This window comes from Pinus tabuliformis, chromosome Q, assembly GCF_031772625.1.
Source record: "Pinus tabuliformis cultivar Carrire ecotype Pingquan chromosome Q, CPIR1, whole genome shotgun sequence".
Lineage (NCBI taxonomy): Eukaryota > Viridiplantae > Streptophyta > Pinopsida > Pinales > Pinaceae > Pinus > Pinus tabuliformis.
In genome coordinates, this window is record NC_142296.1 from 570,752,114 (window position 1) to 570,776,003 (window position 23,890).

A 23,890-nucleotide genomic window follows, 5' to 3' on the forward strand; every position below is an offset into this window, starting at 1 on the left:
AATTATGTTATGTGACCAAGCTATCAAACATACTACTAGACCATGCCAAAGATTTATTATTGCAAAGAATGCAATTCTACTCACAAGGCTGACTTGATGGAGGGAGTCTCTAGTTTGTAAGGGTCTTGGTCGTCTCATCTTGACTCTAATAAATGAATAATTTTGATTGATTTTCCCCTAAAGTGGGGTTTTTCCCTGGTAGCGTGCCTACATCTTGTGTTCTCTTCTAATTTTTGCATGGCATTAGTCTTGATGATAAGAAAAGATAATTCTAAATAAAAAAGAATAATAATGAAAACATCACAAGACAATGTCATAATAGGAGAAATCATTTAATTGTCATCTCCTTGGATTTATCAACATGGTATCAGAGCTATGGTCAAGGTCAAAGGCAGTTTAAAGAAGGGCAGTTCTAGGCTAATGAAACTAATATTACGGTGTGCATATTAAATACATCTAGAAGGAGAAGGTTCGAATGTCCTAATGATGGGTTCAAATATATCACAGTAAAGAAGTTCGATAACATTGAAAGTTCAGTGCAAGATCTCGGAGATGATGTTTTAGTGTCATTACAGGAAAAGGCTCAGATCATTTCTGAAGTAAGTTCAAATATCACAAATGTGCTCTCAATGCAATCACAGAAAGTCAATTTCGGATCATGTTCAGTGTTGCTACAATTTTGGTGCTACCACAATACTACTTTGGTGTAATCACATGTAACTACAGTGATAAGAGTTCAGTACCACTACAATGATAAGGGTTCGATTTCACCATCGTGAGAAGGTTTTGTTGTCAACATAGTGAGAAGGTCTTGATGCGTAACAGTGATGTTATTACAGTAATACTCTCACGGTGACTCGATACTATTACAAGGGTGAGGACTTTGCATCACCTACACAGAAGTTCGAACAAGGCATTTCGAAGTTTCAATGGTAATACAAGGATAAGCTCAGATGCTAACCATAATTTGGTGCTACTATATATTTTTCAGTACCTCCACATTAACCACAATTTCGATGATATTACAAGGTGACTTGGTGCTACTTCAGTATCACAATTTGGGTACCATTTCAGTCAGTGCCACTATAGTGACCTCAGTTTAGAGCCATCACAATTACTTCAGCTCGATAGTATCACAATAACATTAGTTCAGTGCTCTTAATAAGGTCTCAGTGGTGTTACAATGATAAGGTCAAAGCAGTGAAAAATATTTTTTCTTCCACTTGTTGAAGAAATAGAACTTGGCACAACTGCCTATGGAGATATATCAAGGATATGAATACAAGCACAAGGGACCAACTTAAGTAAAATCAAGTAAGTATTGTCAAAATGCACATGCAACTCTAATGAGGTGTCAAATCAAATGTATGTAATCACAAGGCAAGTATGTACATAAGCTTTTAGATTTTCAATAATTCTTGTTTATAGCTAGTCTAAGATAAAGAGTGTATTCTCTAGATAACATATTATAACCTTAATCCTCTTCCTCTAGGATTTACAAGTAGTCTAGGGTCTCAAGTAAAAGGTCCTACTATTCATCGAAAGAATGAAAAATTATCATAGGATTCCATCCTCCATGATTATGTAGAAGATATAACTTATGAAATTAAATCATGTTCTTGGTATCACATGTTGTGCTTGCAACTATGTACTACATGTATAAAAATTATGGTTTAATACAGAGAAGACACTTCAAGGAATCCTTCCAAGGTTTGTCAATATCTAGGTATGATTCTCTTAAAGGCATGATCATCCTATTTTTTAAGTTTGCATTACATTACTAACATTGTTATGTCTAGTTGCGTTATATCATAATGATTCTTGTTTTGGGTGATTCATCACTCAATAAATATACCCTCCTCATATTCTTAATTAATATTATAGAACCCTAGACAGGTTCTTTGGAAAGACCCTAACCTAAGGATATGCTAATGTTAATCTCTGAAACCCTAAAACTGCTTAGGGTTATTGGGAAATGATATTTGAAGTTTTTTGTTGATGATGTCATGTTTGAGGTTTTGGTATGACCATGAAAACCCTAACATTTTAGGGTTGAAATGATGTTGTATGAAATCCCGAACCTTTCAAGTTTTGGTAAAGTAGGGTTTTCTATGTTATGAATTGAAACCCTAGATCCATAGGGTTTTGTTAGGTCTATAAGAAAAACCTTTGTTACGTATTTAAAGTAACATCCTAGGAATAAAACCCTAGCTATATATGTGTCCATTGATTGAAACCTTAGCTTGGTCTAGGTCGATATATGTCCAATATATTAATGTTGTCTGACATATGATGTGCTTATGCATGATAATGAATTCCTAGATATGAATGTTGATCTAGTTATTAATGATCATGAATCCTAAGGTTTGGAAATAAGCCCTAGTCTAAGTTTGATGTTCTAGGATAATGTTGTTTACATCAAATTCTAGTAGATGCTATTCATGATATTGATTAGTTGTGATTGGTTTTTATTGTAGGATCTCATGTATAAAATCTAGGGTTTACTTGAAATCCTAGTAGGATGTCTAACATATGAAATTTGAAAATTTTTAGATACATTAATTTGATTTGATTCTAGGTTCTGTTATATGAAAGATCGTGTCATGTCATTAAAAGAACATTGAAACCCTAGATATAATGTGTTTGATATCTTGATGAGCTATGAATGTGATTTAGTGTTTGTAACAAAACCTGAGCAAGGAGTTGAAGTATTAAAGTATAGTCTCTTGTTGATTATGTTTGTAAAATGGTTTCGTTATTATAAGATTTTTTGATATGGCTAACTTCATGTTTCTATAGTTTTGGTTGTACTTGCTATCTAAGTTGTGCAGGTACACAATCTTCAAGATGGTGAAGATGATCGAAATAAAAATTATGATGAGAATGGTAATCATAAATCTGATAAGAAGGATGGAAGCCACGAAATATACTTTGATGACGAAAAGAAGAAGCTAATCTCCCTAGGTTAATAGGGAGCCTAGATAGAAGAGATCTCCCTGAGTTTAAGAGGGAACCTGGATAAAGAAAATCTCCCTGGTTGAGAGGGAGAGCATAGTTTTAATTGGAGAATGAAGTTTGAAGGATATTGTTTTATGTGAAGTTGAAAATGAAAGATTCGGTTGATAGGCCTACCATGTTGAGAAGCAACATTAGGAAAACCCCGAAGGTTTGTGTTTATTTATGAATATGTGAAAGTATATTATTGATTGGGGTTGTGTTTAAATCTCTTGAAGTTTTTTATAACATGTTGGTTACCGATCAGTTTGATCGGGAGATATTTGTTGTCCTTGATCTGTTGGATCAAGGATAGGATTTGTGAGTGAAGCATTGCTTGGGAGGACATCTCGCCGACACTTTGTGTTGATGTCTAGGTCCCAAAGTAGGGAGGGTGGCGTGGGCCATAGAGATTTGAACATGGATACACACCTAGATCCTTGGGTTGATGGTTAGAAAGTAAGCCTGATGGTACCCAGAAAGGTTGAAATCTTGAGTCCATCTTATTCCCACCCGAATAGATTTCCTTGGTCAGGATCTAGTCCGTGGCATTATGGTGCCTAAATTGTTGAGAGATCAATGGATAGATTTCCCTCGTCAGGAATCTAGTCCATGGCATTGTGGTGCCTAAACTTCTTCGTAGATGATGTGTTTCGAGATATTCCATGTGCCTCTTTCGTTATTTGTAAATATGAATACCTCCCTAGTTAAGAGGGAGTGTTGAAGAATGTAACTAGGTTCGGTCTTCATAATTGTACTTGAAGTCAAAATGTAATATTTGTCAAAAGAATTTTTTATTATTAATTTAATTAACTTATTAAAACATGAGTTTCATGCTTGGGTCAATTGTCTTAGGTCAAGCCTCCATTGTAGGCTTTAGGATTATTTATTTGGGTCAAAGTCAATATGGTGTTTGGTCAAAAACTCCTCCATCAAGTTAGCCTCTTCTCCATCAAGTCGGCTTCCCTAAAAATAATTCATGTCGACCTACACAAAGACACACCTCTTCATAATTATCATGTCAGCTCGTTTATGAACGAACTACTATATATACAAACCTAATATTTTCGCATTATACAACCTTAGAAGTTCATATTTTCAGACAAAAAGTTTCGGTACTATAACATAGAACAAAAGTTCGCATTTTAGAGATAATTTCTATAATCACAAAGAGATGGTTTTGGAAATCACAGTGAGATAAATTTCGTGCCTTCATAGTGGACAAAGCTCGGTGATATTACAGTGAATACAGCTAGGTATCAGTGCAGTATAGCAGTTAAGATGTTATTACAGTTCAGTGATGTCATAGAAGTTCGATGTCATTACAGTCAGGAGATCAATGGCATTATAGTGATAAAGATTGGTTCCACCTTAGTGATGGAGACCAAGAACAGGAGTACATTGTCATTGTTGGACCGAAGTATATATGTTACAATGTTGAACTGAGATATAATTGTGTTATGTGACCAAGCTATCAAACATACTACTAGATCGTGTCAAAGCTTTATTATTGCAAGGAAGAACACATTGAAGAATGCAATGCTACTCACAAGGCTGACTTGATGGAGGGAGTCTCTAGTTTGTAAGGGTCTTGGTCGTCTCATCTTGAATCTACTAAAGGAAGAATTTTGACTGGGTTTTCCCCTAGAGTGGGGTTTTTAACTGCCACCTCCTTGGATTTCTCAACAATGAGGATGAGTGTGACTTAGTGAATAAGTGACAAAACTTAACATATGGGACAAGCCTTAATGTACAGGATAAGATGACAAGGTAAAATTAAATGGGGAAGGATAGGGATCAAGACCCAATGAATCCTACAAGAATATGAGCTAGGTGACATAATATGAATTTTGTTGATTTTTGTAGGTATGGTCAGTCATCATAATTTATATTTTAGACCTTGTAATGTGTAAAGAATTTGTAACACATGTTCTTCTTGTCATTTTGATTATTTATCCCTTTAAATAATTATTGTAATACACGTTCTTCATGTAGGATTGAAAAGAGAAAATTTTCAAAATTTGAATTTTGAATTTTTGGCTCCAAGATAGTCAAGTCGGGCCAAGTGAAGAGACACACCCATTCGTGAAGGTAGAACACTATATAAAGGCATTAGACCTCATGCAAGAAAGAATTTTATGGGCATCCAAGCGATGGACAAGAAGGGTGAAAAAGAAGAATGAGTATCTATCTCTCTCTAGATCTTGCACGTGTGAGTTTTAGACAAGTTGCGGGGTCGAGTTGTAGGGATGAAGTTGCAAGGCCAAAGTAGCAAGGCCGAAGTTGCAAGGTCAAAGTTGTAGGGTCGAGTTCCAGGGCAGTTTGAACACTTGACATGAGGGTTGCAGAACAGGTTTGACCATATGCTTTGTTGGTCAATTTGACCTCATAATTGACTAGCAACATTAGATGTATCTCTTGTTGAACTTAATAATTTCTTTAAGAAAAAGGTTCTTGGGTTTTTCCCCTAAGTTGATTTTCCTAGGGTAAATCTTGTGTTCTCTTTGTGCATTGTGATCTCTACTATCCTTTTGGTTTTATGGTTGAATTTCTGATGTGTAATTTCTTAATGATAATCTAGAATTGCTAAAAGAACATCTATATCATTAGAAGTAATTATCAATATTTCAGAAATATTGTGCTTGTATATATTGCAATTGAAAACTCAACAACTTCGACAATTATGCGACTTGAAAGAGATGGTGGATCAAATAATACGAAAATTGATTCTCTTTCTTATTTTGGTTTTTGGAACAATTTTTTTAAGCTTTTGGAATTTATATTTTCCTTTCTTTTGTTTTGGTGTTTTTGGTTAAAAACAAAAACAAAAGAATGCTTTTGCTCTTTACTTTATAGTGATGAAATGATCACCATATATGAATAAATGGTTTAAAAAAACATAAGTAGGGAACATGCTAACCTAAGGGTAATGACTAATAATATTCCATAGGTGTGTATCCTTGTAAAGAATGAATAAGTGTGGTTCATTGCAAATGAGGCTTTTAAAATATGAAAATGGTAAAACAATGGTTCATTAGGGTAATTTCAAAGTGGGGAAATAAACCAAACTATAATTGCTTCTGAGTACATTGGGTAAAGGCCAACAAATGATATTAACTTCATGAATATAATGTTCTTCGAAATACATGAGGACATGACATGTTAATTTGCCTCCAGCTACAATGCATTGATGAATGAGAAGGTTTTGAACGATGACTGGGATTTAAAAAGCTAATGGTGAGGGAAGTTGAAGTTCTATTGTATCCAAATCAAAAGCCAATAACCTAGAATTTGAAGGGCCAATGGCTCCCTTGGCAAACAAAAAAATAATTCTTTTAGAAGGGAAAGTTTGAAGGATTTCTAATGTTGATATAATAGTGGGAGATGTGCCCAGATTATCCATAAGATTGTAACTGTGGGTGGCTCTTGCATGCAAGTTGTATGTGGCCCACTTCAAAGATGCTTTAAGAACATGAGGATGAGGATCAATAGTAGGTTGAGGTATATGTAAGGGGCCAATGGATGATGGTCGTATTTCTATTGTTTCATTGGATTTAGGGTTGGGCATTCCATGTGTGTGAGAGCATGTATGTAGGTGAGTTTCATTCTATGCAAGAATGCAAATGGCATGTTTGATAGGATAAACATTGGGATATGGATTAGAGGATGAGTTCGTCAAAGCCTTTTAATCATTACCCACTAAGTTATTTTGGGGAAGGGATTCAATACAACTTTGGGTTGTTGTGGAGGAATTGCTTGTAATCATGGGAAGAGGTTTGAAAGAGCCCTCATAGTTTCCATCCATTAGAACTCAAGCATTTCAAGATAATGATGCATAAAATTTTCATAGATCCCACAAATGGCATAGAGGAAGTTCATCTCTAGACAAGTGTTCTTTCCTTTTTGGGGTTGATTGTTGTTTCACTTAGCATTGTTTGATTGAATAGGTTGATTGCCTCATTCCTAAATCTAGTTTGTCTCAATGGAACATTCTTACCAAATTTGTGTTACCCTTCTTGTTAATTTTAGGATAACAATGGTATGTTCTATGCTTAGAGCAATTTTACTTCAATTTCTTTATTAGCACAATATATCCAGTTTAGCAATTACATCAACATGATAGTAAAATGCAGATATAACATAAAAAATAACTGTAGAAGACTAGCCAAGACAAGAAGACACAAGATATGGCACTAGCCAGGGACAAACCCTAATGTGTGGAAACCCTTGATCAATTCTTCTTATAATTCTTCAAAAGTTCAGCACAGAGAGAGAGTACAATGTATAACATTCACTTGTCCAATTATAGTGAAAATTTGATCAGTCAAACAACAGAAACAGAAATCCCTAACCATAAAGTCAACGATAGTCAACAGGGAAAAATTCTTCCTCAATTCAGCTTGGTCAAACCCAGTCATCTTCAGCCTCCAACAAAAAGTATAATCAACCCAAAAACAGTTCGAAAAGGTCTAGTCAAACCTGGTCAACAAAAGTCAATTCTGCGGCCAACCCTAGCACAGTCAACACTGGTCAAACAGGAGTAAAATTTTCCTTGGATTTCATGCCCAGAATTTCAGCCTGCTAAAACAGAAATCCTCCACCCAAAACTGTGCCAAAACAAGTCAACGCAAATCAAAATAGCTTCTACAATTTTTGGTCAAATCTGGTCAATGGCTAGAACAAAAAACCCTTCCTTTCCTTCACACGTGTGGAGAGCAGCTTTTGATTTTCGTACCCAATCAATGAAGGAGAGAGAAGATGTGAGTGAGTGAAGTGTGTCCAAATGAGGAGGAGGCATCATGTATTTATAGGCAAGCGTTGAGGATGAATAGACGTGACTATTGGGCTTCTGAGCCTACATGAGTTTATTGGTCGACCTTGACAATTTGTCCATAATCAAAATAAATTCGTAATTTCATTTGTACATGTCAAAATGGGATGATATTTAGATCAATCCTACACCTCTCGGAGAGAGAAATCCAAGAAAAACATGAGCTACCTCATATGAGCTGTCCAATGTGAAGTTTGGCCCTAGTTGCCAAAATTAACACTCACTCTCAACTAAGGAGAACTTCACCTGTCAAACTGTCTGACAATTTGTACCATCACTGCTCTACTCTGATATGATCTGTTGAATTATAAAGAAAGAAGAAATGATCGAGAATGTATCATACCATTCTCCACTAAGCCGAAGTCAATCTCCAATAAAAGAGAGTGTGCCATACCACTCTTAACCGACCCGAAGTTAGTTTCCATTGACCCCAAATCAATATCAACATCCTAGCATAGGGAGTACGGTAGTACAAGATGCACCCATCGGTAGTATAATGGTCCCTATCCTCATTTCCCTACTCATTGGCCAGATAAGAGGTACTTCCCATGAGTCTCGGACTGCATGGATAGGATGTGCCAGTAGGAGAAGGTGAACCACTCATCTTGCTCATATGCCATAGGAGAAGGTGAACCACTCATCCTATGCATATGCCACCATGGGGTATCACAGGGGAAGGTGAACCACTCACCCTATGGTCGCTCATCGCTCCAAGAAGTACCCCAAGCCCCCCGGAGCTCCCAGAGCTCAACATCCATCTCATACGGGACCCTCATAAGAGGGTCTCTCCACGACTCCAAGTCATTCACGAAAGGTTAATAATTTGACCTTCCCCAGGGGCTTCGTAAGAATATCGGCGACCTGATCATCAGTCCCAATGTGTTGGAGCCTTATTTCTCCCCGTTGTACCATATCCCGGATAAAGTGGTACCTGATATCAATATGCTTGGAGTGGTCATGAAACACGGGACGAATCCCACTCTAGTTGTCACAGAAGATCACGGTGGTATCTAACACATGTCCAAACAACTCACTAAAGAGCTTCCTCAACCAAATAGCTTCACAGGAGGCCAAACTAGCAGCAATGTATTCAACCTTAGCGGTGCTCAAGGCAACTGACTTCTGCTTCCTGCTCATCAATGATATCGAGGAAGAACCTAGAGAGAAGCAACATCCTGTTGTTCTTTTACGATCCGCCACACTGCCAGCCTAGTCTACATCAGAGTAACCATGGAGACTCACATTCCCGACAGTGTATCTCAGTCCATAAGTGATTGTCCCTCAAAGATATCTCAAGAGATTCTTGGCAGCAATCCAATGTATGCGATGAGGCTCGACCATGAACTGGCTCAATGTATTCACTACAAAACATATGTCCAGACGAGAGTTCACCAAGAACATCAGGGCCCCCACGAGATGATGATACTCAGAAGGATTTCCCAAATCGAGCCCAGCAGCATTTTCGCATAACTTCTTGAAGTTAAGTTCCATTGAAGTAGTCACGGACTTGTACTCCACCATCACAAATATTTCAAGTATATTCACAATATATTTTCCTTGATAAAGGAAAATCTCGCCTGGCTTTTTCCAGACCTCCAACCCTAGGAAGTAATGCATCAATCCTAGGTCCTTCATCTCGAATTTAAAAGACAGCTCCCTCTTACATTGATGAATAAGAGCTTCTGCACCTGTCAAAAAGATATCGTACACATAGAGTACCAAGATGAGAGGTCTATCATTCTCAACCTTAAAGTAAAGGTTCGGATCAACTTCACTTCTTATAAATCCCAGCTTCATTAGATAGCTATTGATCCTCTCATACCAAGCATGGGGTGCTTTCTCCAACCCATAGAGGGCTTTCTTCGACCTGCATACATGTGTTTGATGATATTGAACTTTGAACCCCTCAAGTTGTTATACATAGACTTCCTCATTAAGTGAACCATGCAAGGAGGCAGTCTTGATATCCATCTAGTGAAGATTCCATCCTTGCGAGGCAGGAAGGGCTATAATCGAACGGATGGTGGTGTAGCAGGAAACTGGTGCAAATATCTCATCATAATCTACACCTTCATTTGAGAGAAGACTCAAGCAACGAATCTGGCCTTGAACTTTTCAGTACTTCCATCAGCTCCATGCTTGATCTTGTAGAGCCATTTCGAGGTGACAATAGATTTGTCCTTGGGTCTAGGAACCACATCCTAGACATCGTTCTTCATAATTGACTCATGCTCTTCATTCATTTCATCCTTCCAAACTTGGTGTTTAGCAGCTTCTTCGAATGTGCAAGGCTCAGATTGAACAATGGTGCTCATAGCAGTTAAGTACCCTTGGTACCTATTCGGCTTCTTACTTTCACGAAATATCCCCCTAGGTGCAACATGTCTCTCGGCATCTTCGAGAGTCTCCCTAATCCATGAGGGTCTCCTTTTCCAGGAGGAGGTCTCATGACGGGGTGGATCAATGGGATCCATTGGTTCTTCAGTATTGAGCATCTGCTCATCCTGTGGTTCTCCTTGATTTCTGGAATCTGCTTCTTTGTCATTCCTTGGAAGAGGAAGGTTACTAATCTTCCCAAGGGAAGCATCCTCATCGAAAGTGGCATCATGACTTATCTCCACTTCTCTTCGACTAGACACATAGATCCTATATACCTTAGAAGTTTCACTGTAGCCCACAAATGTTCCTTTCTTCCCAAAAGCATTCAATTTGCTTCTCTTTTCTTTCGACACATGAAAATATATGGGGCTACCAAAAATTCTAAAGGGAGAAACATCAAGCTTCTTACCAGTGAAAAATTCTTCGAGTCTTGGAGTCCAATGCTTGATGAGAGAATCTATTTTGAACATACACAGCGGTGTTTGCAGCTTCGGCCCATAATAACTTTGGAAGGCTTTGATCATGAAGCATGGCACGAGTGGCTTCTACGATAGAATGATTCTTCCTTTCAGCAACACCATTTTTCTCAGGAGTATATGTAGTAGTAGTCTCCCTCTTAATGCCAACTTATCTACAATAATCTTTGAACTCGTTTGATTTATATTTGGTTCCATTATCGGTCCTCAATATTTTAATCTTCTTCCCGATTTGATTTTCGACCAAAGCTTTGAAAGAACGGAACCATGAGAATACTTCGTCCTTCTTCTTCAAGAAATATATCCAAGTCTTGCGAGAGAAATCATCTATAAAGGTTGCATAATATAAGTATCCTCCTAATGAGTTCACGGGCATTGCACCAGATAGATCAGAATGAATCAATTGCAATATGTCAGTAGTCTTGCTATCACTTGAGGGGAATGATTCCCATGTATGCTTTCCTTCGGCACACCCTTGACAAACACCTTCATGTTCTACTTTAAATTCGGGCATACCTGTCACCATCTTCCTCGCATCGGGTAGAGCCTTATAATGTAGATGAGAAAACCTCTAATGCCATAATTCGGATTGAAGTGATGTGTCGCAAGACATAGCTCCCAATGGGCTTCCTCCAACTTGATATAGGCTATCAACCCTGAAGCCAAGTGTAAATGCATCTTTGAAATTTTTATTCCACACACATACCTTTCCATCGATGAATGCCACCTTGAATCCTTTGTCCTCCATCGCTGAAATAGATACCAGGTTCTTCTTTAGATCAGGTATATATAGTACTTCTTATAGATGAATGGTATTACCTTGATTCAATTGAAGAGTAACATTCCCAACTCCCTTCACGGGATAGGTGGCATTGTCTCCAAGGATAATTTCTAAATTTGTATCCCTTTCAATCAGATTTGAAAGAGCTTCCTTATACCCAGTGAAGTGCCTTGAGGCACCACTATCAATCAACCAATTTCCCAAAGTGTCCGGAGGAGATGCAGTAGAAAGGGCAGATATAAGATAGAATTATTTTTTCTTGTTATCAACAACATTAGATTCATCATACCTAGTGTTTCTTGATCTCTTGGGAGGGCAACCATTTCCTTGATGAGAAGTGGGAGCATTCCTTTTTCCTTGGTTTTTGAATCTGTCATTCCTTTGAATTTTTTTGCCCCTGAAATTGTTGTTGTTGTGGTTGTCATCATCATGAGGTGTATCCCTTCTATTAGGACATTCCCTAGCATAGTGACCAAACTATTGCAAATGAAGCATCTTCCCTTCCTTCCATTTTTGAAACCCGCCTTCCTTGACAATGCTTCTTTGAACCTGCATTGTTCTTCTTTTTAGCACGAGCGGAGAATGCAATAGAATCATTCCTATTTGAAGGCATATCTAGTTCCATCATCCTTGTTTCTTCTTGAGAGCATCTAGTCAGTAATTCTTCAAAACATAGAATCTTGTCGTTGTTAAGAATAGTAGTGTTGAACATGTGCCATTCACGAGGGAGTCCTCCAAGGGCAATGAGGGTAAGCTCCCTATCAGCGATAGCTTCTCCAATCGAAAGAAGATCATTTTATATCTTTGTAATCCTCATGAAGTAGGATTGAATATCTTCATCTCTTCCTTTCTTTATATCCTTCAGTTTGTTCTTGAGGAAAAGAATTTGATTTGCATAGCTAAATTTGAACATGCCAACCAACCTGTCCTATATATCCTTTAATGTGTTCAAATTGGAAATGTAAGCAACTAAATGCTTATGAATAGAATCCTTGATGATCTTCTTGGATTTGAATTCACCCTTATTGTATTTGGTTTTAGCAGTAGCCGGTGCATTAGAAGGAGGTTCTAAAATCTTTCCCTACTCATAATCCATCACATCTTGCTCTTCTAATGTCAAATCAAGAGACATCTTCCATGCATGATAATCAGACTTATCATGAAGCTTATCATCAAACTTGAAGTAGGACGTGGAAGCCATTGAATCTTGTCTTTGATTAGTGATTGCTCCTCTTGGTGATTGCTCTTCTCACTCTTGCCTGGGCTTTGTCTTCACCTCAGCTCCAATACCATGTTAATTTTAGGATAACAATGGTATGTTCTATGCTTAGAGCAATTTTACTTCAATTTCTTTATTAGCCCAATACCAATATCTAGTTTAGCAATCACATCAACATGATAGTAAAATGCAGATAGAACATAAACAATAATAGTAGAAGACTAGCCAAGACAAGAGGGCACAAGATATGGCACCAACCAAAGACAAACCCCAATGTGAGGAAACCCTTGATCAATTCTTCTTATAATTCTTCAAAAGTTTAGCAGAGAGAGAGAGTACAATGTATAATATTCACTTGTCTAATTACAATGAAAATCTAATCGATCAAATAACAGAAACAGAAAGCCCTAACCAGAAAGTCAACATTGGTCAACCGAGCATAATTCTTCCTCAATTCAGCTTGGTCAAACCCAGTCAACTTCGGCCTCCAACAACAAGTCTAATCAACCAAAAACAATTCAAAAAATTCTAGTCAAACCCAATCAACAAAATTCAACTCAGTGGCCAGCCCTATCACAATCAATGTTGGTCAAACAAGAGTCAAACCTCCCTTGGATTTTATGCCTAAAACTGCAACTTTCTAAAACAGAAATCCTCCACCCAAAACTGCACCAAAACAGGTCAATGCTTGGTCAATGCAAGTCAAAACAGCTTTTGCAATTTTCGGTCAAATTTGGTCAATGGTTGGAACAGAAAACCCTTCCTTTCTTTCACACATGTGGAGAGTAACTTCAGATTTTCATACCCAATCAATGAAGGAAAGAGAAGATGTGAATGAGTGAAGTGTGCATAAATGAAGAGGCATCATGTATTTATAGGAAAACATTGAGGATGAATAGATGTGACTGTTGGGCTTCTGAGCCTACATGAGTTTGATGGGTGACCTTGACAATTTTGTCCATAATCAAAATAAATTCATAATTTCATTTGTACATGTCAGAATGGGATGATCTTCAGATCAATCCTACACCTCTCGAAGAGAGGAATCCAAGAAAAATATGAGTTGCCTCATATGAGTTGTTCAATGTGAAGTTTGGCCCTAGTTTCCAAAATTAACAATTCTTCTTTCCCTTGGTTTGTTGTTGTTAAGAAGGGTATTTATAAGCTTGGTTTTGTTAATACAAATAAGGTTGGACCAAATTAACATTGGAAATGGAAGCAAGGATTTTAGGGAATGCAAGTTGTTGATAATATCAAGGCATTGTGGTGCACCTTCAGGGAAAGGGGCATACTAGTTGGGAAAAGAATATACGGGCTATGAATGAGGTACTAGTGCTTTGTTATCCATTGTAAGGTGGATTGAAATAACCTTGGGGCTTAGCAAGTCCTCCATAGAATACAATAACCCCTCCATAATGATCACCATAAAGACTAGAATCATGGTTGATAGACATATGTCCAAATTAATTCGCAACGTAAGGCATTGACATATATATAAATTTTGTATCTTCTAAGTGAAAACTTCTTCAAATGCAAATAATGCCAATTCTTCAATACGCTCATCACCACAATAAGTATCTGATGGATCTCTAGAAATGCCTACATTTACTTACTCTTTTTGCTTTCCTTTTAAAAGATCATTTTTGCAATTAATCATTATGTGACCCAATTTTACACATTAGTAATAGTCAATCCCACTCTTACTTGTCACTCTTTTCCATTATATAATGTTGTCTTTGGTGAGGAATCTCTTTTTGAATCTCCAACAATTGCTCTCATTTCTTTAGCTAAGAGATATAAAATCATGTCTTTTAGAGTGTGTGAAGACCTTTGATTGAGAGTCAATATTGAGCGGCAAATTGTTTAACAAAATGGATTTGGCATCATCTTCCTCTATTGTAGCTTCAACTTTAACTAGTTGTTTGATGAGAGTTCTAAGATTATTATGTGGCTAGGCATAGTGACTTCGGTAGATATTTTTAATATGACTAACTATAGCTTCAAAGAAAACTTTTTGTTGCTACTTTTGCTCCAAATAGCTTATTCGAATTATACCAAACCTCTTTGGATGATTTTTCTAGATCACATGATGCAACTCAAAGTCTTAAGGAAGGAAGACCAATAATATATTTGATTTTCTTGTATGTACTCTATGATTCCAATAATTTGTTTGGAGTTGTAGGCAATTTCTTAGTCCCTTTTACTATTCCCCGTAGGTTTTTGTTCATCAACTACACCTAGGTTTTCACTTTCGAGTATAGAAATTTTGATCAATGATTTTTTCTAAAGAAGTTTGCATTTTGAAATTTTTGTGTAAGTTTTTCTAGAAACAAACAAAAGCTTTTGGAGTATAACTCTACAAATTAGAGCTCCATAAATACCTATATAGTGAACTGATATGTGGTGACTTATTATATAGGGGTGACAAATTGATGTATGACAACTAGCAGCGATGGTTATAGGTTGGTAGCCACTGCTTTAATCTAATTTATTTTTCCTTGGTAACTAGCTTCCATTTTTTTTCTCTTTGGTAATTGCCTTTTGTAAATGTTCTCTTTTAGTGGCTAGCTTCCATAATTGCACAACTATAGAATTTTCCTTGTTCACTAGTCATCCTTTCCTTATTGATGTTGGTTCACATAGATTGATAATTATTCCTTTATGATATTATTTGAAATGCATTTGCATCAATCTATACAACAAATTCAACAATATGCACTTATATACCCTTATGGCAGTCTCCTTCGCTAGGTAGCGACTTTAATCTTACAACATTATATAAAAAATTATCAATCTTCCCACTACAATACCATGCTATAAGACTAAGCTAGATCACTAAATCTCAAAACCCTAGATAGAGTTGAGAAAGAGATACACAAAATAACACAATATTATATTAAGGAATACTTCACAGAACTACAATGAGATTTTTATACACATATTTCGAGAGGCCATATTGTTCAAAATACTAAACACTAATTATAACTAAAAACCTAGAGGTCACTAAGGTGACTTTTATTGACTTTATTACATATATAAGCTTTATATTCTAACATGTTTTTTCTTGAAAAACCAATAAATGACAAAAGACATTTTGCAACTCCTAAATATACATAGTCATCAATGTGTATTAGATCCAAGCTCTAATATATGGAATGCCATGTCTTATGATTCCATGTATATTGTAAAAATCAAGAAATTCATTCAAAACAATACCTCCTACTATGTTTAGGTAATTGTGTTTATCCTAAGATCATTGATTTTCCTACCATTCTCTTTTTCAACTAAAGCTTTGAAATTTTTGAAAGTTCCAAACACTGAATGATTTCAATTCCATGAAGTGTGCCCTTGTTTTCCTTGAAAAATAATCGATAAATATCAAAAATACTTTACACCTACTTAAAAGTGTGTTGTCACTATACCACAAACATCAATATGGATTACCTTGAATACATGCAATACCCTTGCCTTATCATGCTCAAACTTAGTTTGGCATTGTTCATATGCTATGCATGCCCCACGGACTCCTTTTTTTTTTTTATCTTTGATAAACCACTCACCATGTTATCTTTGTTTAACAATCCAAGGTAAAGTTAATTCATGTGCCCATCCTACAATCAATTCATTGAAATGGCATTCACCAAAATTATTAATGCCTTCCTGTGATTCCTTCAAATCTATAATGATCATTTCTATGTACTTGTTTTCCCATAACATTGTTTGTTGTTTCGTTAGTCAAACAAGCATTTTTTTAAATTGAAAACAACAACAAAGTTTCCATATCCAATTTTTCTTTTGGATTGAAAATTTTATTTCAAATCAAGATATACGGACCACTTTTCATGCCTTTGCATTGCTATCTAACAATGTCATTCGCACTTTGACTTAGGCTACATCTTCATGTTTTATAATGGCTTCACTTTTGCAATTATAATGTTTTTCTCCCATTGGTGTATTTGGTTGTCCCAACAAACTCAAGGTAGCAAACATTACGAGGCTTCCTAGTGTATGCCCATGAGAAAACAATTAGAGTTAACCACGTTACTTTCAAAAGAGCTGCTTCTATCGTTGTTTCTATCACCATGATCATCTCTATCTTTATTGCTATCTCTACCACTACTAGAATTTGATCCAACCTTTTTCTTTATCTACCAAAACCTCTTTATTTACCATTGACTTTGTATAAAGTTCCTTGTCTTCTTTTCACTCAAAGTCTTATATGCTTATAAATGTATAACAACTACATCAACTAACACAATAGTGATCCTATTCACAACAAGAATGCAAATGTACCATACAATGTTTGCAAACTATTTAACTAGATGGTTACATATTATTTATTATTGATCTTTTCACATTTGAGAGTTGTCTTGTTTTCTTGAAATATTTTATGATTGAATCATGTTCAAACATTCTATGAGTAATTGTCCATAGCAAAAAAAATTGAGAGTTGTCTTGTTTTCTTGAAATATTTTATGATTGAATCATGTTCAAAAAGTTTTATAAGTAATTGTCCATAGCAAAAAAAGCTTGAATTTGATTAAAGGTCATGTCTACTGTTGCATGAAGTTTTTGAGCTGCAGCGGAGGTGGGGAGATGATGGGTTTGAGGGACCATTGTAAGTTACCCTAAATTTGTTGATGACAAACAAACGAGGGCACAAAATATATATATATTTTTTAAACAAAAAAATTGAATTTATTAAAAAAAATTAAAAACTAAAATTCTAAAAACTAAATCACATATCACTTTTTGAGAATCACTATATATCAAAAACTTGCAATAAGTAAAATTTCATGTCACAGTTCTCACCAACCGCTTCTAAGAGAAAGATTGGCACTAAGGACACACAAGAGGGGGGAGGTGGGGGTTGTTTTAATTTTAATTGTGAGATGAGTAGCATTCAAAGACATCAAGTCCCAACTCATACAATCACACTCAGGTATTTGGTTCATATGCAGCACCGATGCCTCCGTTGCCTTTGATTATAGAACAAATATCCCTAAACCAAACATTTCTTCTTCTCAGCTTTATTCATACTTACAATAGTTCACTGAAGCTGACATAATTTAAATTTAAAATGTCCCACGATCCTTCTAGCGTTGCTGAATTACTTCATTTGATGTCATATCCGCTCTCTATGGTATTTTTGCAAACAATTCCTGATCACATACCTACCTCTTTTCTTCATAGAAAAGTATTTTGCATTGTTAGACTCTACATTATCTCCATTGAGGCTTACATACTAACCAATTTGTAGCTCGCAAGGAAGCACACACCTATTTGTTTAGCCAAACAGGAAATTTCTTCTGCAGCCTGCTAGAAGTGTTTCTGATTCATGGTGATCCTGTTTATAGAAGTCTAGGAATCATTTGTTTCTTCATCGTCTTCTTCTGGTTTCACAAAAAATTCAATGTAAGAAATACGATTCTGCGGTTGCTTATTGCCACTAGGATCTACAGGCTGCTGCTGACCAGGTGCAGGTCGCACAGAAACCAAATGTTGAATCTTCAACAGCCCACCTGTCCCAATTGTTAACTTGCTCCCTCTGCTATCTTTTAAAACACCACTTGGAATATTTGCAGTAGTTGCATGGAGAAACTTATATTTATACCTGCAAATGTAAAATTGTTGAAGAAAACATAGGAACTCGAGAACTGTTCTTAGTTTCCTGAGTTGAAACTTGTCAATGAAGAAAGCATATTGAGTCTTGACAATGATGCTGAAAGGAATGAACACTAATGGTGTCATAGCATCAAAAAGCAAGGATTCAAGTCACTGAGAATATTCTGTTTAGGGGAATATCTCATCAAATTAAGCAGTTACCTGTAAGAAACATAGTGATCACACTGGAATGCAATGAAGAGATCAGATTCAGCATTATAAAAGAAGTCAATCTGTAAAACAGAAATCCAACCAAATATGCTTAGCACAAGAATTTGGAAACAATAATGAAATTATGAATTTAAGCATTGCTCGTAATGCTAATAATTCAAACAACATATGAGATACCTGCAAATCACCATGACCCTCACCCCTAAAAGTAACAACAGGAGGATCTGGATTTAAAGATAACTGGATGCTGGAACCTGGCCATTCAAGGTCCTCTATTGCTTCTTTCAACGCAGTAGACTGGAACAACACAACAACTGATCAGAAATAATTAAAAACTGAAACAGCATATGTTCTTTCTTCTCTTAAATGAGATATCAAATCTCATATTTTTTTATATTGAGTCTTTTCTAAACCAACGCCATATAGCCAATCTAATTCAAATGAACTACCCTATGTTGACGTAGATCCCTATATATCTTCTCATATAATTTTTGAAAGACTCGGATGGTGGATTTCTTTAATCAATTGCATAAGTTGCCTACACCTATAAGTTTAGTATTTCCAAGGCTTATAGTCTAATCTGGCTCAATGGAATCCTGAAAAATACTTTACCTTAACTGCAAAACTTACTGGCATCCTACCAGTATTCTCAACATTGAAATCCCAAGGAATTGTTTCTGGAATCCTGGTCCTGATTTCAGCATATATAGAAGCATTGTACGAATCAATTAACCTGGAAAGACATGACTGTAAGATCACTTTTTAATTTAATTTAAATCTTTCAAATAATGAGATCAATTCACGGTTTCTGTGATGATCAATTGAAATAAAGAAAATTGTTAAAGACATGTCAAGGAAGTCCTTAGTTTCTATAAGAACGATGAAATCTTGGAATCAAACAATAAGGAATCTGCATCTCTCAGACAGAAAAGATTCATTTAAGGTGTTCATTTTGCATGTAAGATTGAGAACAAGAAAGTATGGGGCCAACATAGACGTCAGTACTATTATACTGTCTATAAGTCTTAATACTACAAAATCTTGGATATTAGGTAGCCCATTGGTATTTGCTTGAGCATGTTATGATCATCACCAAGCATTCGTAAATTCAATCCTAACCTAAGAAAGCTTAGTCCCTGCATTAAACTAATCTCTCAGAATAACAAGAACTCTACCAAACGTCTTTAAAGTCAAGCCTATCAAAGGAACATTTGAGTCTTAAATCAAATAGTGCACTAAAAGCAGTGCTGCTATGTGAATGTAGAATGTAAGGCATTTATGCAGAAGCTGTGGACCTCTTCAGCTGAAAAGAGGTGCCAAGTCACTATATGCATTGAGATGACAACCTTAAACGTATTCCATTCATCCACATCCAGAACTTAAATCTAGGAGAAGTGAATTGGGAATTCAGCATGTCAGGCTTATCATAGCAAAATAATAAATTACTTCACACATCTGAAACATATGAAATATGACAAATAACTCTTAGTGGAAGTGAAAAACGGATATATTTGAGAATTCATGGTTTTTAGAATATACAGAGTTTATATGATAAATGCAACAGACTTGAAAACTTCAATCATGCTGACCTTGTCAGTCTACCTCCCAAATGCCGACTTCTATGTTTACACTAGTCAAACAACGTGATCAAAACCATGATGGACTGGCTGGATATGTAATAAATATGTGCAATAGAAAGGGAAGTTTCGTGCATTTTTGTGAAGAATTTTCTTCTCAATCTCATCTTTATATATATAATAATTTATGGACAGATCTAGACAAAGATCATCCATCAGTAGAACCACTCATTTTTGTTTCCCCAAATTTATGAATTTGTTGTATGATTCAGCACTTTCAAAATTCACTGCAATAATCATCTTCTTTATAGCCAAATAAGATCTTATATGTAACCATTTTGCAACTTTGAAGCAGATGTATTCCAGAATCCTATCATGGGCTTCTGTAACGAACTAAATTCTTGATATGGAATGGAGCAGTATGATAGCCGAACAATAAAGGTTATCATTCCAGCTTGTCCAAATATGATATGTTATTCTGTTCTTCAAAAATATGATCTCTTTTACAGAGCATGACCTTCTTTGAATAGGCATACACAGACGTCATATTTGACCATGTCTCTCCCTTTTGATTTGAACATATATATTTACTCTTTACTATCCTCCAGGCTCCCATACCATTTCCTCCTGGTTTAGATCGAAAGCATCCCTGTTTTCTGCCCGGTTTAAGAAGGAAATTAGATGATGTGAAAATTAGATTTATAATATCATTGCCAGAGACTATTTACACAATAAGGGTTCTTCTGGAAATGCAAGCTGGTGTGCATTAATAAAAATGACGTCATCATCAAAAGGAAGAACATCCAAGAGTGCCGTCTTTTACACAGACCAAGGCTTCAACTTCAAGTGATTCTGATCATTTTGCATTCTTCCCAACATGACACTCAGTGGGAGCATCCTCCGCCACCACTTTTGAATATTCACTTTGATATCTCTTCATGAGATTCACGTGTTAAGCTTTTAAGTTTTATGTATTTGTCCTCTTTGCACTTTGTAATGTCATTTTGGGGGCCATCTATTGCTTTCTCCTCTTTTAAATATCAACTAGATACACTTGCTGCCCTTGCATGTCTTCCCTTCTCTTCTGGAACTGTTTAACCATAAATGAGCTTCATAATGTCCTGTCCACCTACACCTGGCTACTTCACAATATATGTAAGTCCACTGTCCAAATGTGTCAATGGATTTTCTTATAGCAAGCTCTGAAGTAGTTAGTTTCTCTGGGATAGATGCTTCTTGCTATCAAGCAAAAAGGTGTTAATGGTACCATTCTGATTAGTGGCTGGAACAATGGCAAGTGAGGTGATGAACAGAGAAGTTGGGCTCATCGAGTGCTTCAAAGATTGAATATTTGTATGCACATCCATACCCTCTTTCAATGCTCATGATTTGTAGCGGTTTTAATTTTTACGATCGTTGAACATAAAGCAACGTTACCATAATTAGTGTTAAAATTGGCAACTAGGGCCAAACTCCATGTGGGTCATCTTATTTATGGCAGCTGATATTTTTCTTGGATTCCTCTCATCAAGAGGTGTAGGATTGATCTAACAATCATCCAATTCCGACATGTATTTATGGAGATATGAATTTATTTGTATATACTTGACAATTTGTCAAGGTCGGCCAGCAAGATAAAGTGTGTGGCACACCCCCAGCTTAACCTCAACGATTCATATAAAAGGAAGATACCTTGTGGCATTATTTCACATCATCTCAACACTCATCTTCTCTCTCTTCATCTCATTGGGCCAGCGTAGGAGCAGTTTCTCTCACACGTGCAAGAGGAAGGACGAATTTTCTGTTTTAGGGCAGCGTTGACTGTTTCTAGGGCAGCGTTGACTTTCTGGGCTGCGTTGACCAAGCGTTGACCTATGCATGCTGTTTGGGTGCTGCATTGACCGAATTGTTGACTAGCATTGACTGGTTAGGGCTGACCGCAGGCTACTGATTATTGACTGCTGTTTTGACTGTTGACTGAGGGCTGTTTTGGGCTGCTGAAGTTTGCTGTTGAAGACCGAGTTCTTCAAGGTTGACTAGAGGTCAATCCGGGGCTGTTTGACTAGCTTTGACTTTGCTGGTTGCTGATTTATTATTGCTGATATAAAATATCAGACTTGTGATATTGTACTATCTCTCTCTCTCTGCTGAATTATTGAAGATTATAGAAGAATTGATCAAAGGGTTTCCCCACATTGGGGTTTGTCCCTGGCTAGCCGCCACATCTGGTGTCTCTTGTCTTGGCTTGTCTTTTGTTGATTTATTTATGTTCTATCAGCATTTTACTTTATGTTAATGTGATTGCTAAACAGTGAAATTGACATTGGGCTAATAAGAAGAAATTGAAGTAAATTGCACTAAGCATAGAACATACCATAACTTAACAATTAGTAATTCCCGTATTAGTCATCCCACTCTCTGTGATATTCCCACTTAGCAATATTGCTAAGGGGAAATATCAATTTTGCCAATTTTGTCATATTTTGCACTTACACTTAGGAAAAGTGGGTTGTGGAACCCCACTTGAGTTTTTGGAGCTAAGGCAAGGGGCAACTTAGGAGAAAAGGGAAAATCCAATGGTTAGTGGATGGTGGCGACCACTCCAAGGAGGAAATACGGCCCCCTCTATGAAATACGCATTCCTTGAAGGGAAAGATGAGAAGTTCGATGGCTGGGCCCCACATGGGCAATTAGGAGGCACAATGACAAACTAGGAGGCACTCATTTTGGGCATCTTTGATCATTTGAGCATTCACCTTGACTAGCACGCTTGAATTGGAAGTCAAGTCTGCATGCGCTGTTGAGCAAAAAATATTTTCAAGGGAGAATCTCACCCTTTCTTCGGTGAACCTCGAGTGCCAGCCCTAGGAAGGAGTTTCCATCATTTTCAGATCAATTCGGGAGCATTGCAGCATGGTTGTGGAGTGGATTCAGCAAAGACTGCATAGGGCCTCCGCAACGCTATTTCGTGCCACACGTGGGACACAAGGAAGAAGAGGAAGTTGCGGCCAATTGTTGCGAACATTAGCATCGAGATAAAATCAGCAAGGGTCTAAAAAACCAAAAAATCATAAAAATCGGGAAAATGGCAGTGAAAATCGGCAAACATCAGCAAAATAAAGATACAATAAAAATCTCTTTAAAAATCAGCAAACATCGGCTAGGCCAAAAAATCGTGATTTCAAGATAAAATCGGGTTGTTATTGAGATGTTCATAACATTGGATTGGGCTGAGATTTAGGAGGGGTTCCGGGAGGAGATTTGTTGAATATCTCAGCCATTTTGGGGGCATTTAGCAGCAACATTTACAGGTGGGTCGAAATACCCAGCAGCTAGAGGAGGAGGTAGGGAAAATTGGGCAAAAACTCCCAGGTCAACATTTGGCCAATTCCTTTGTGGGTTTTTGTGGGTTATTGGAGGAGAGCCTGGGATTAATTTCTCGAAATTTTCTACGCACTGGAGGAGGTCCTAGCAGCCATTGTTTGCAGCCAGCAATGCAGCTTCCCAAGGGGCAGCGTAGAGATTTGTTGCAGACAGCTACCCTTGTGTCCGAGCAGCTGATTTCATCACCTGGGCATTGTTAGCTTGCCTTGGGCAAGCCCAGGTGCATGCATTCCGATCTTATCTTGTACCCAGCATTTACATTAATAAAATGACTCAGCTCAGCACAGTTTATGACATTTTTTGGGTGTTTAATGTGGTGTAAATTTGTGTGTGTGTTTTTGATGTGTTTGCTTTGTTTATCATTGTAAACTTCCTTTAGGAATATTACAGTGGTACCAAAGCTCATAGTCTTGG

At 36.8% G+C, this 23,890-nt stretch overlaps 1 protein-coding gene across 2 annotated transcripts in view; it reads right to left on the bottom strand.

The window, feature by feature from the left end:
- Nucleotides 1-17,625: 17,625 nt before the first annotated feature.
- Nucleotides 17,626-23,890, bottom strand: part of LOC149220735 (uncharacterized) — a 135,060-nt gene continuing 128,795 nt past the window's right edge. Inside the window, exons 4-7 of one of the 2 annotated variants that reach the window (XM_089384902.1) lie at nucleotides 19,128-19,206; nucleotides 18,693-18,812; nucleotides 18,507-18,577; nucleotides 17,626-18,294 (exon numbers count right to left, since the gene is read on the bottom strand). In XM_089384902.1, the coding sequence (XP_089241028.1) occupies nucleotides 18,042-18,294; nucleotides 18,507-18,577; nucleotides 18,693-18,812; nucleotides 19,128-19,206 (523 nt within the window). In that variant the 3' untranslated portion in view covers nucleotides 17,626-18,041. Of the gene's footprint in view, nucleotides 18,295-18,506; nucleotides 18,578-18,692; nucleotides 18,813-19,127; nucleotides 19,249-23,890 lie in introns of both variants that reach the window. The other variant, XM_089384901.1, reaches the window with a different exon arrangement.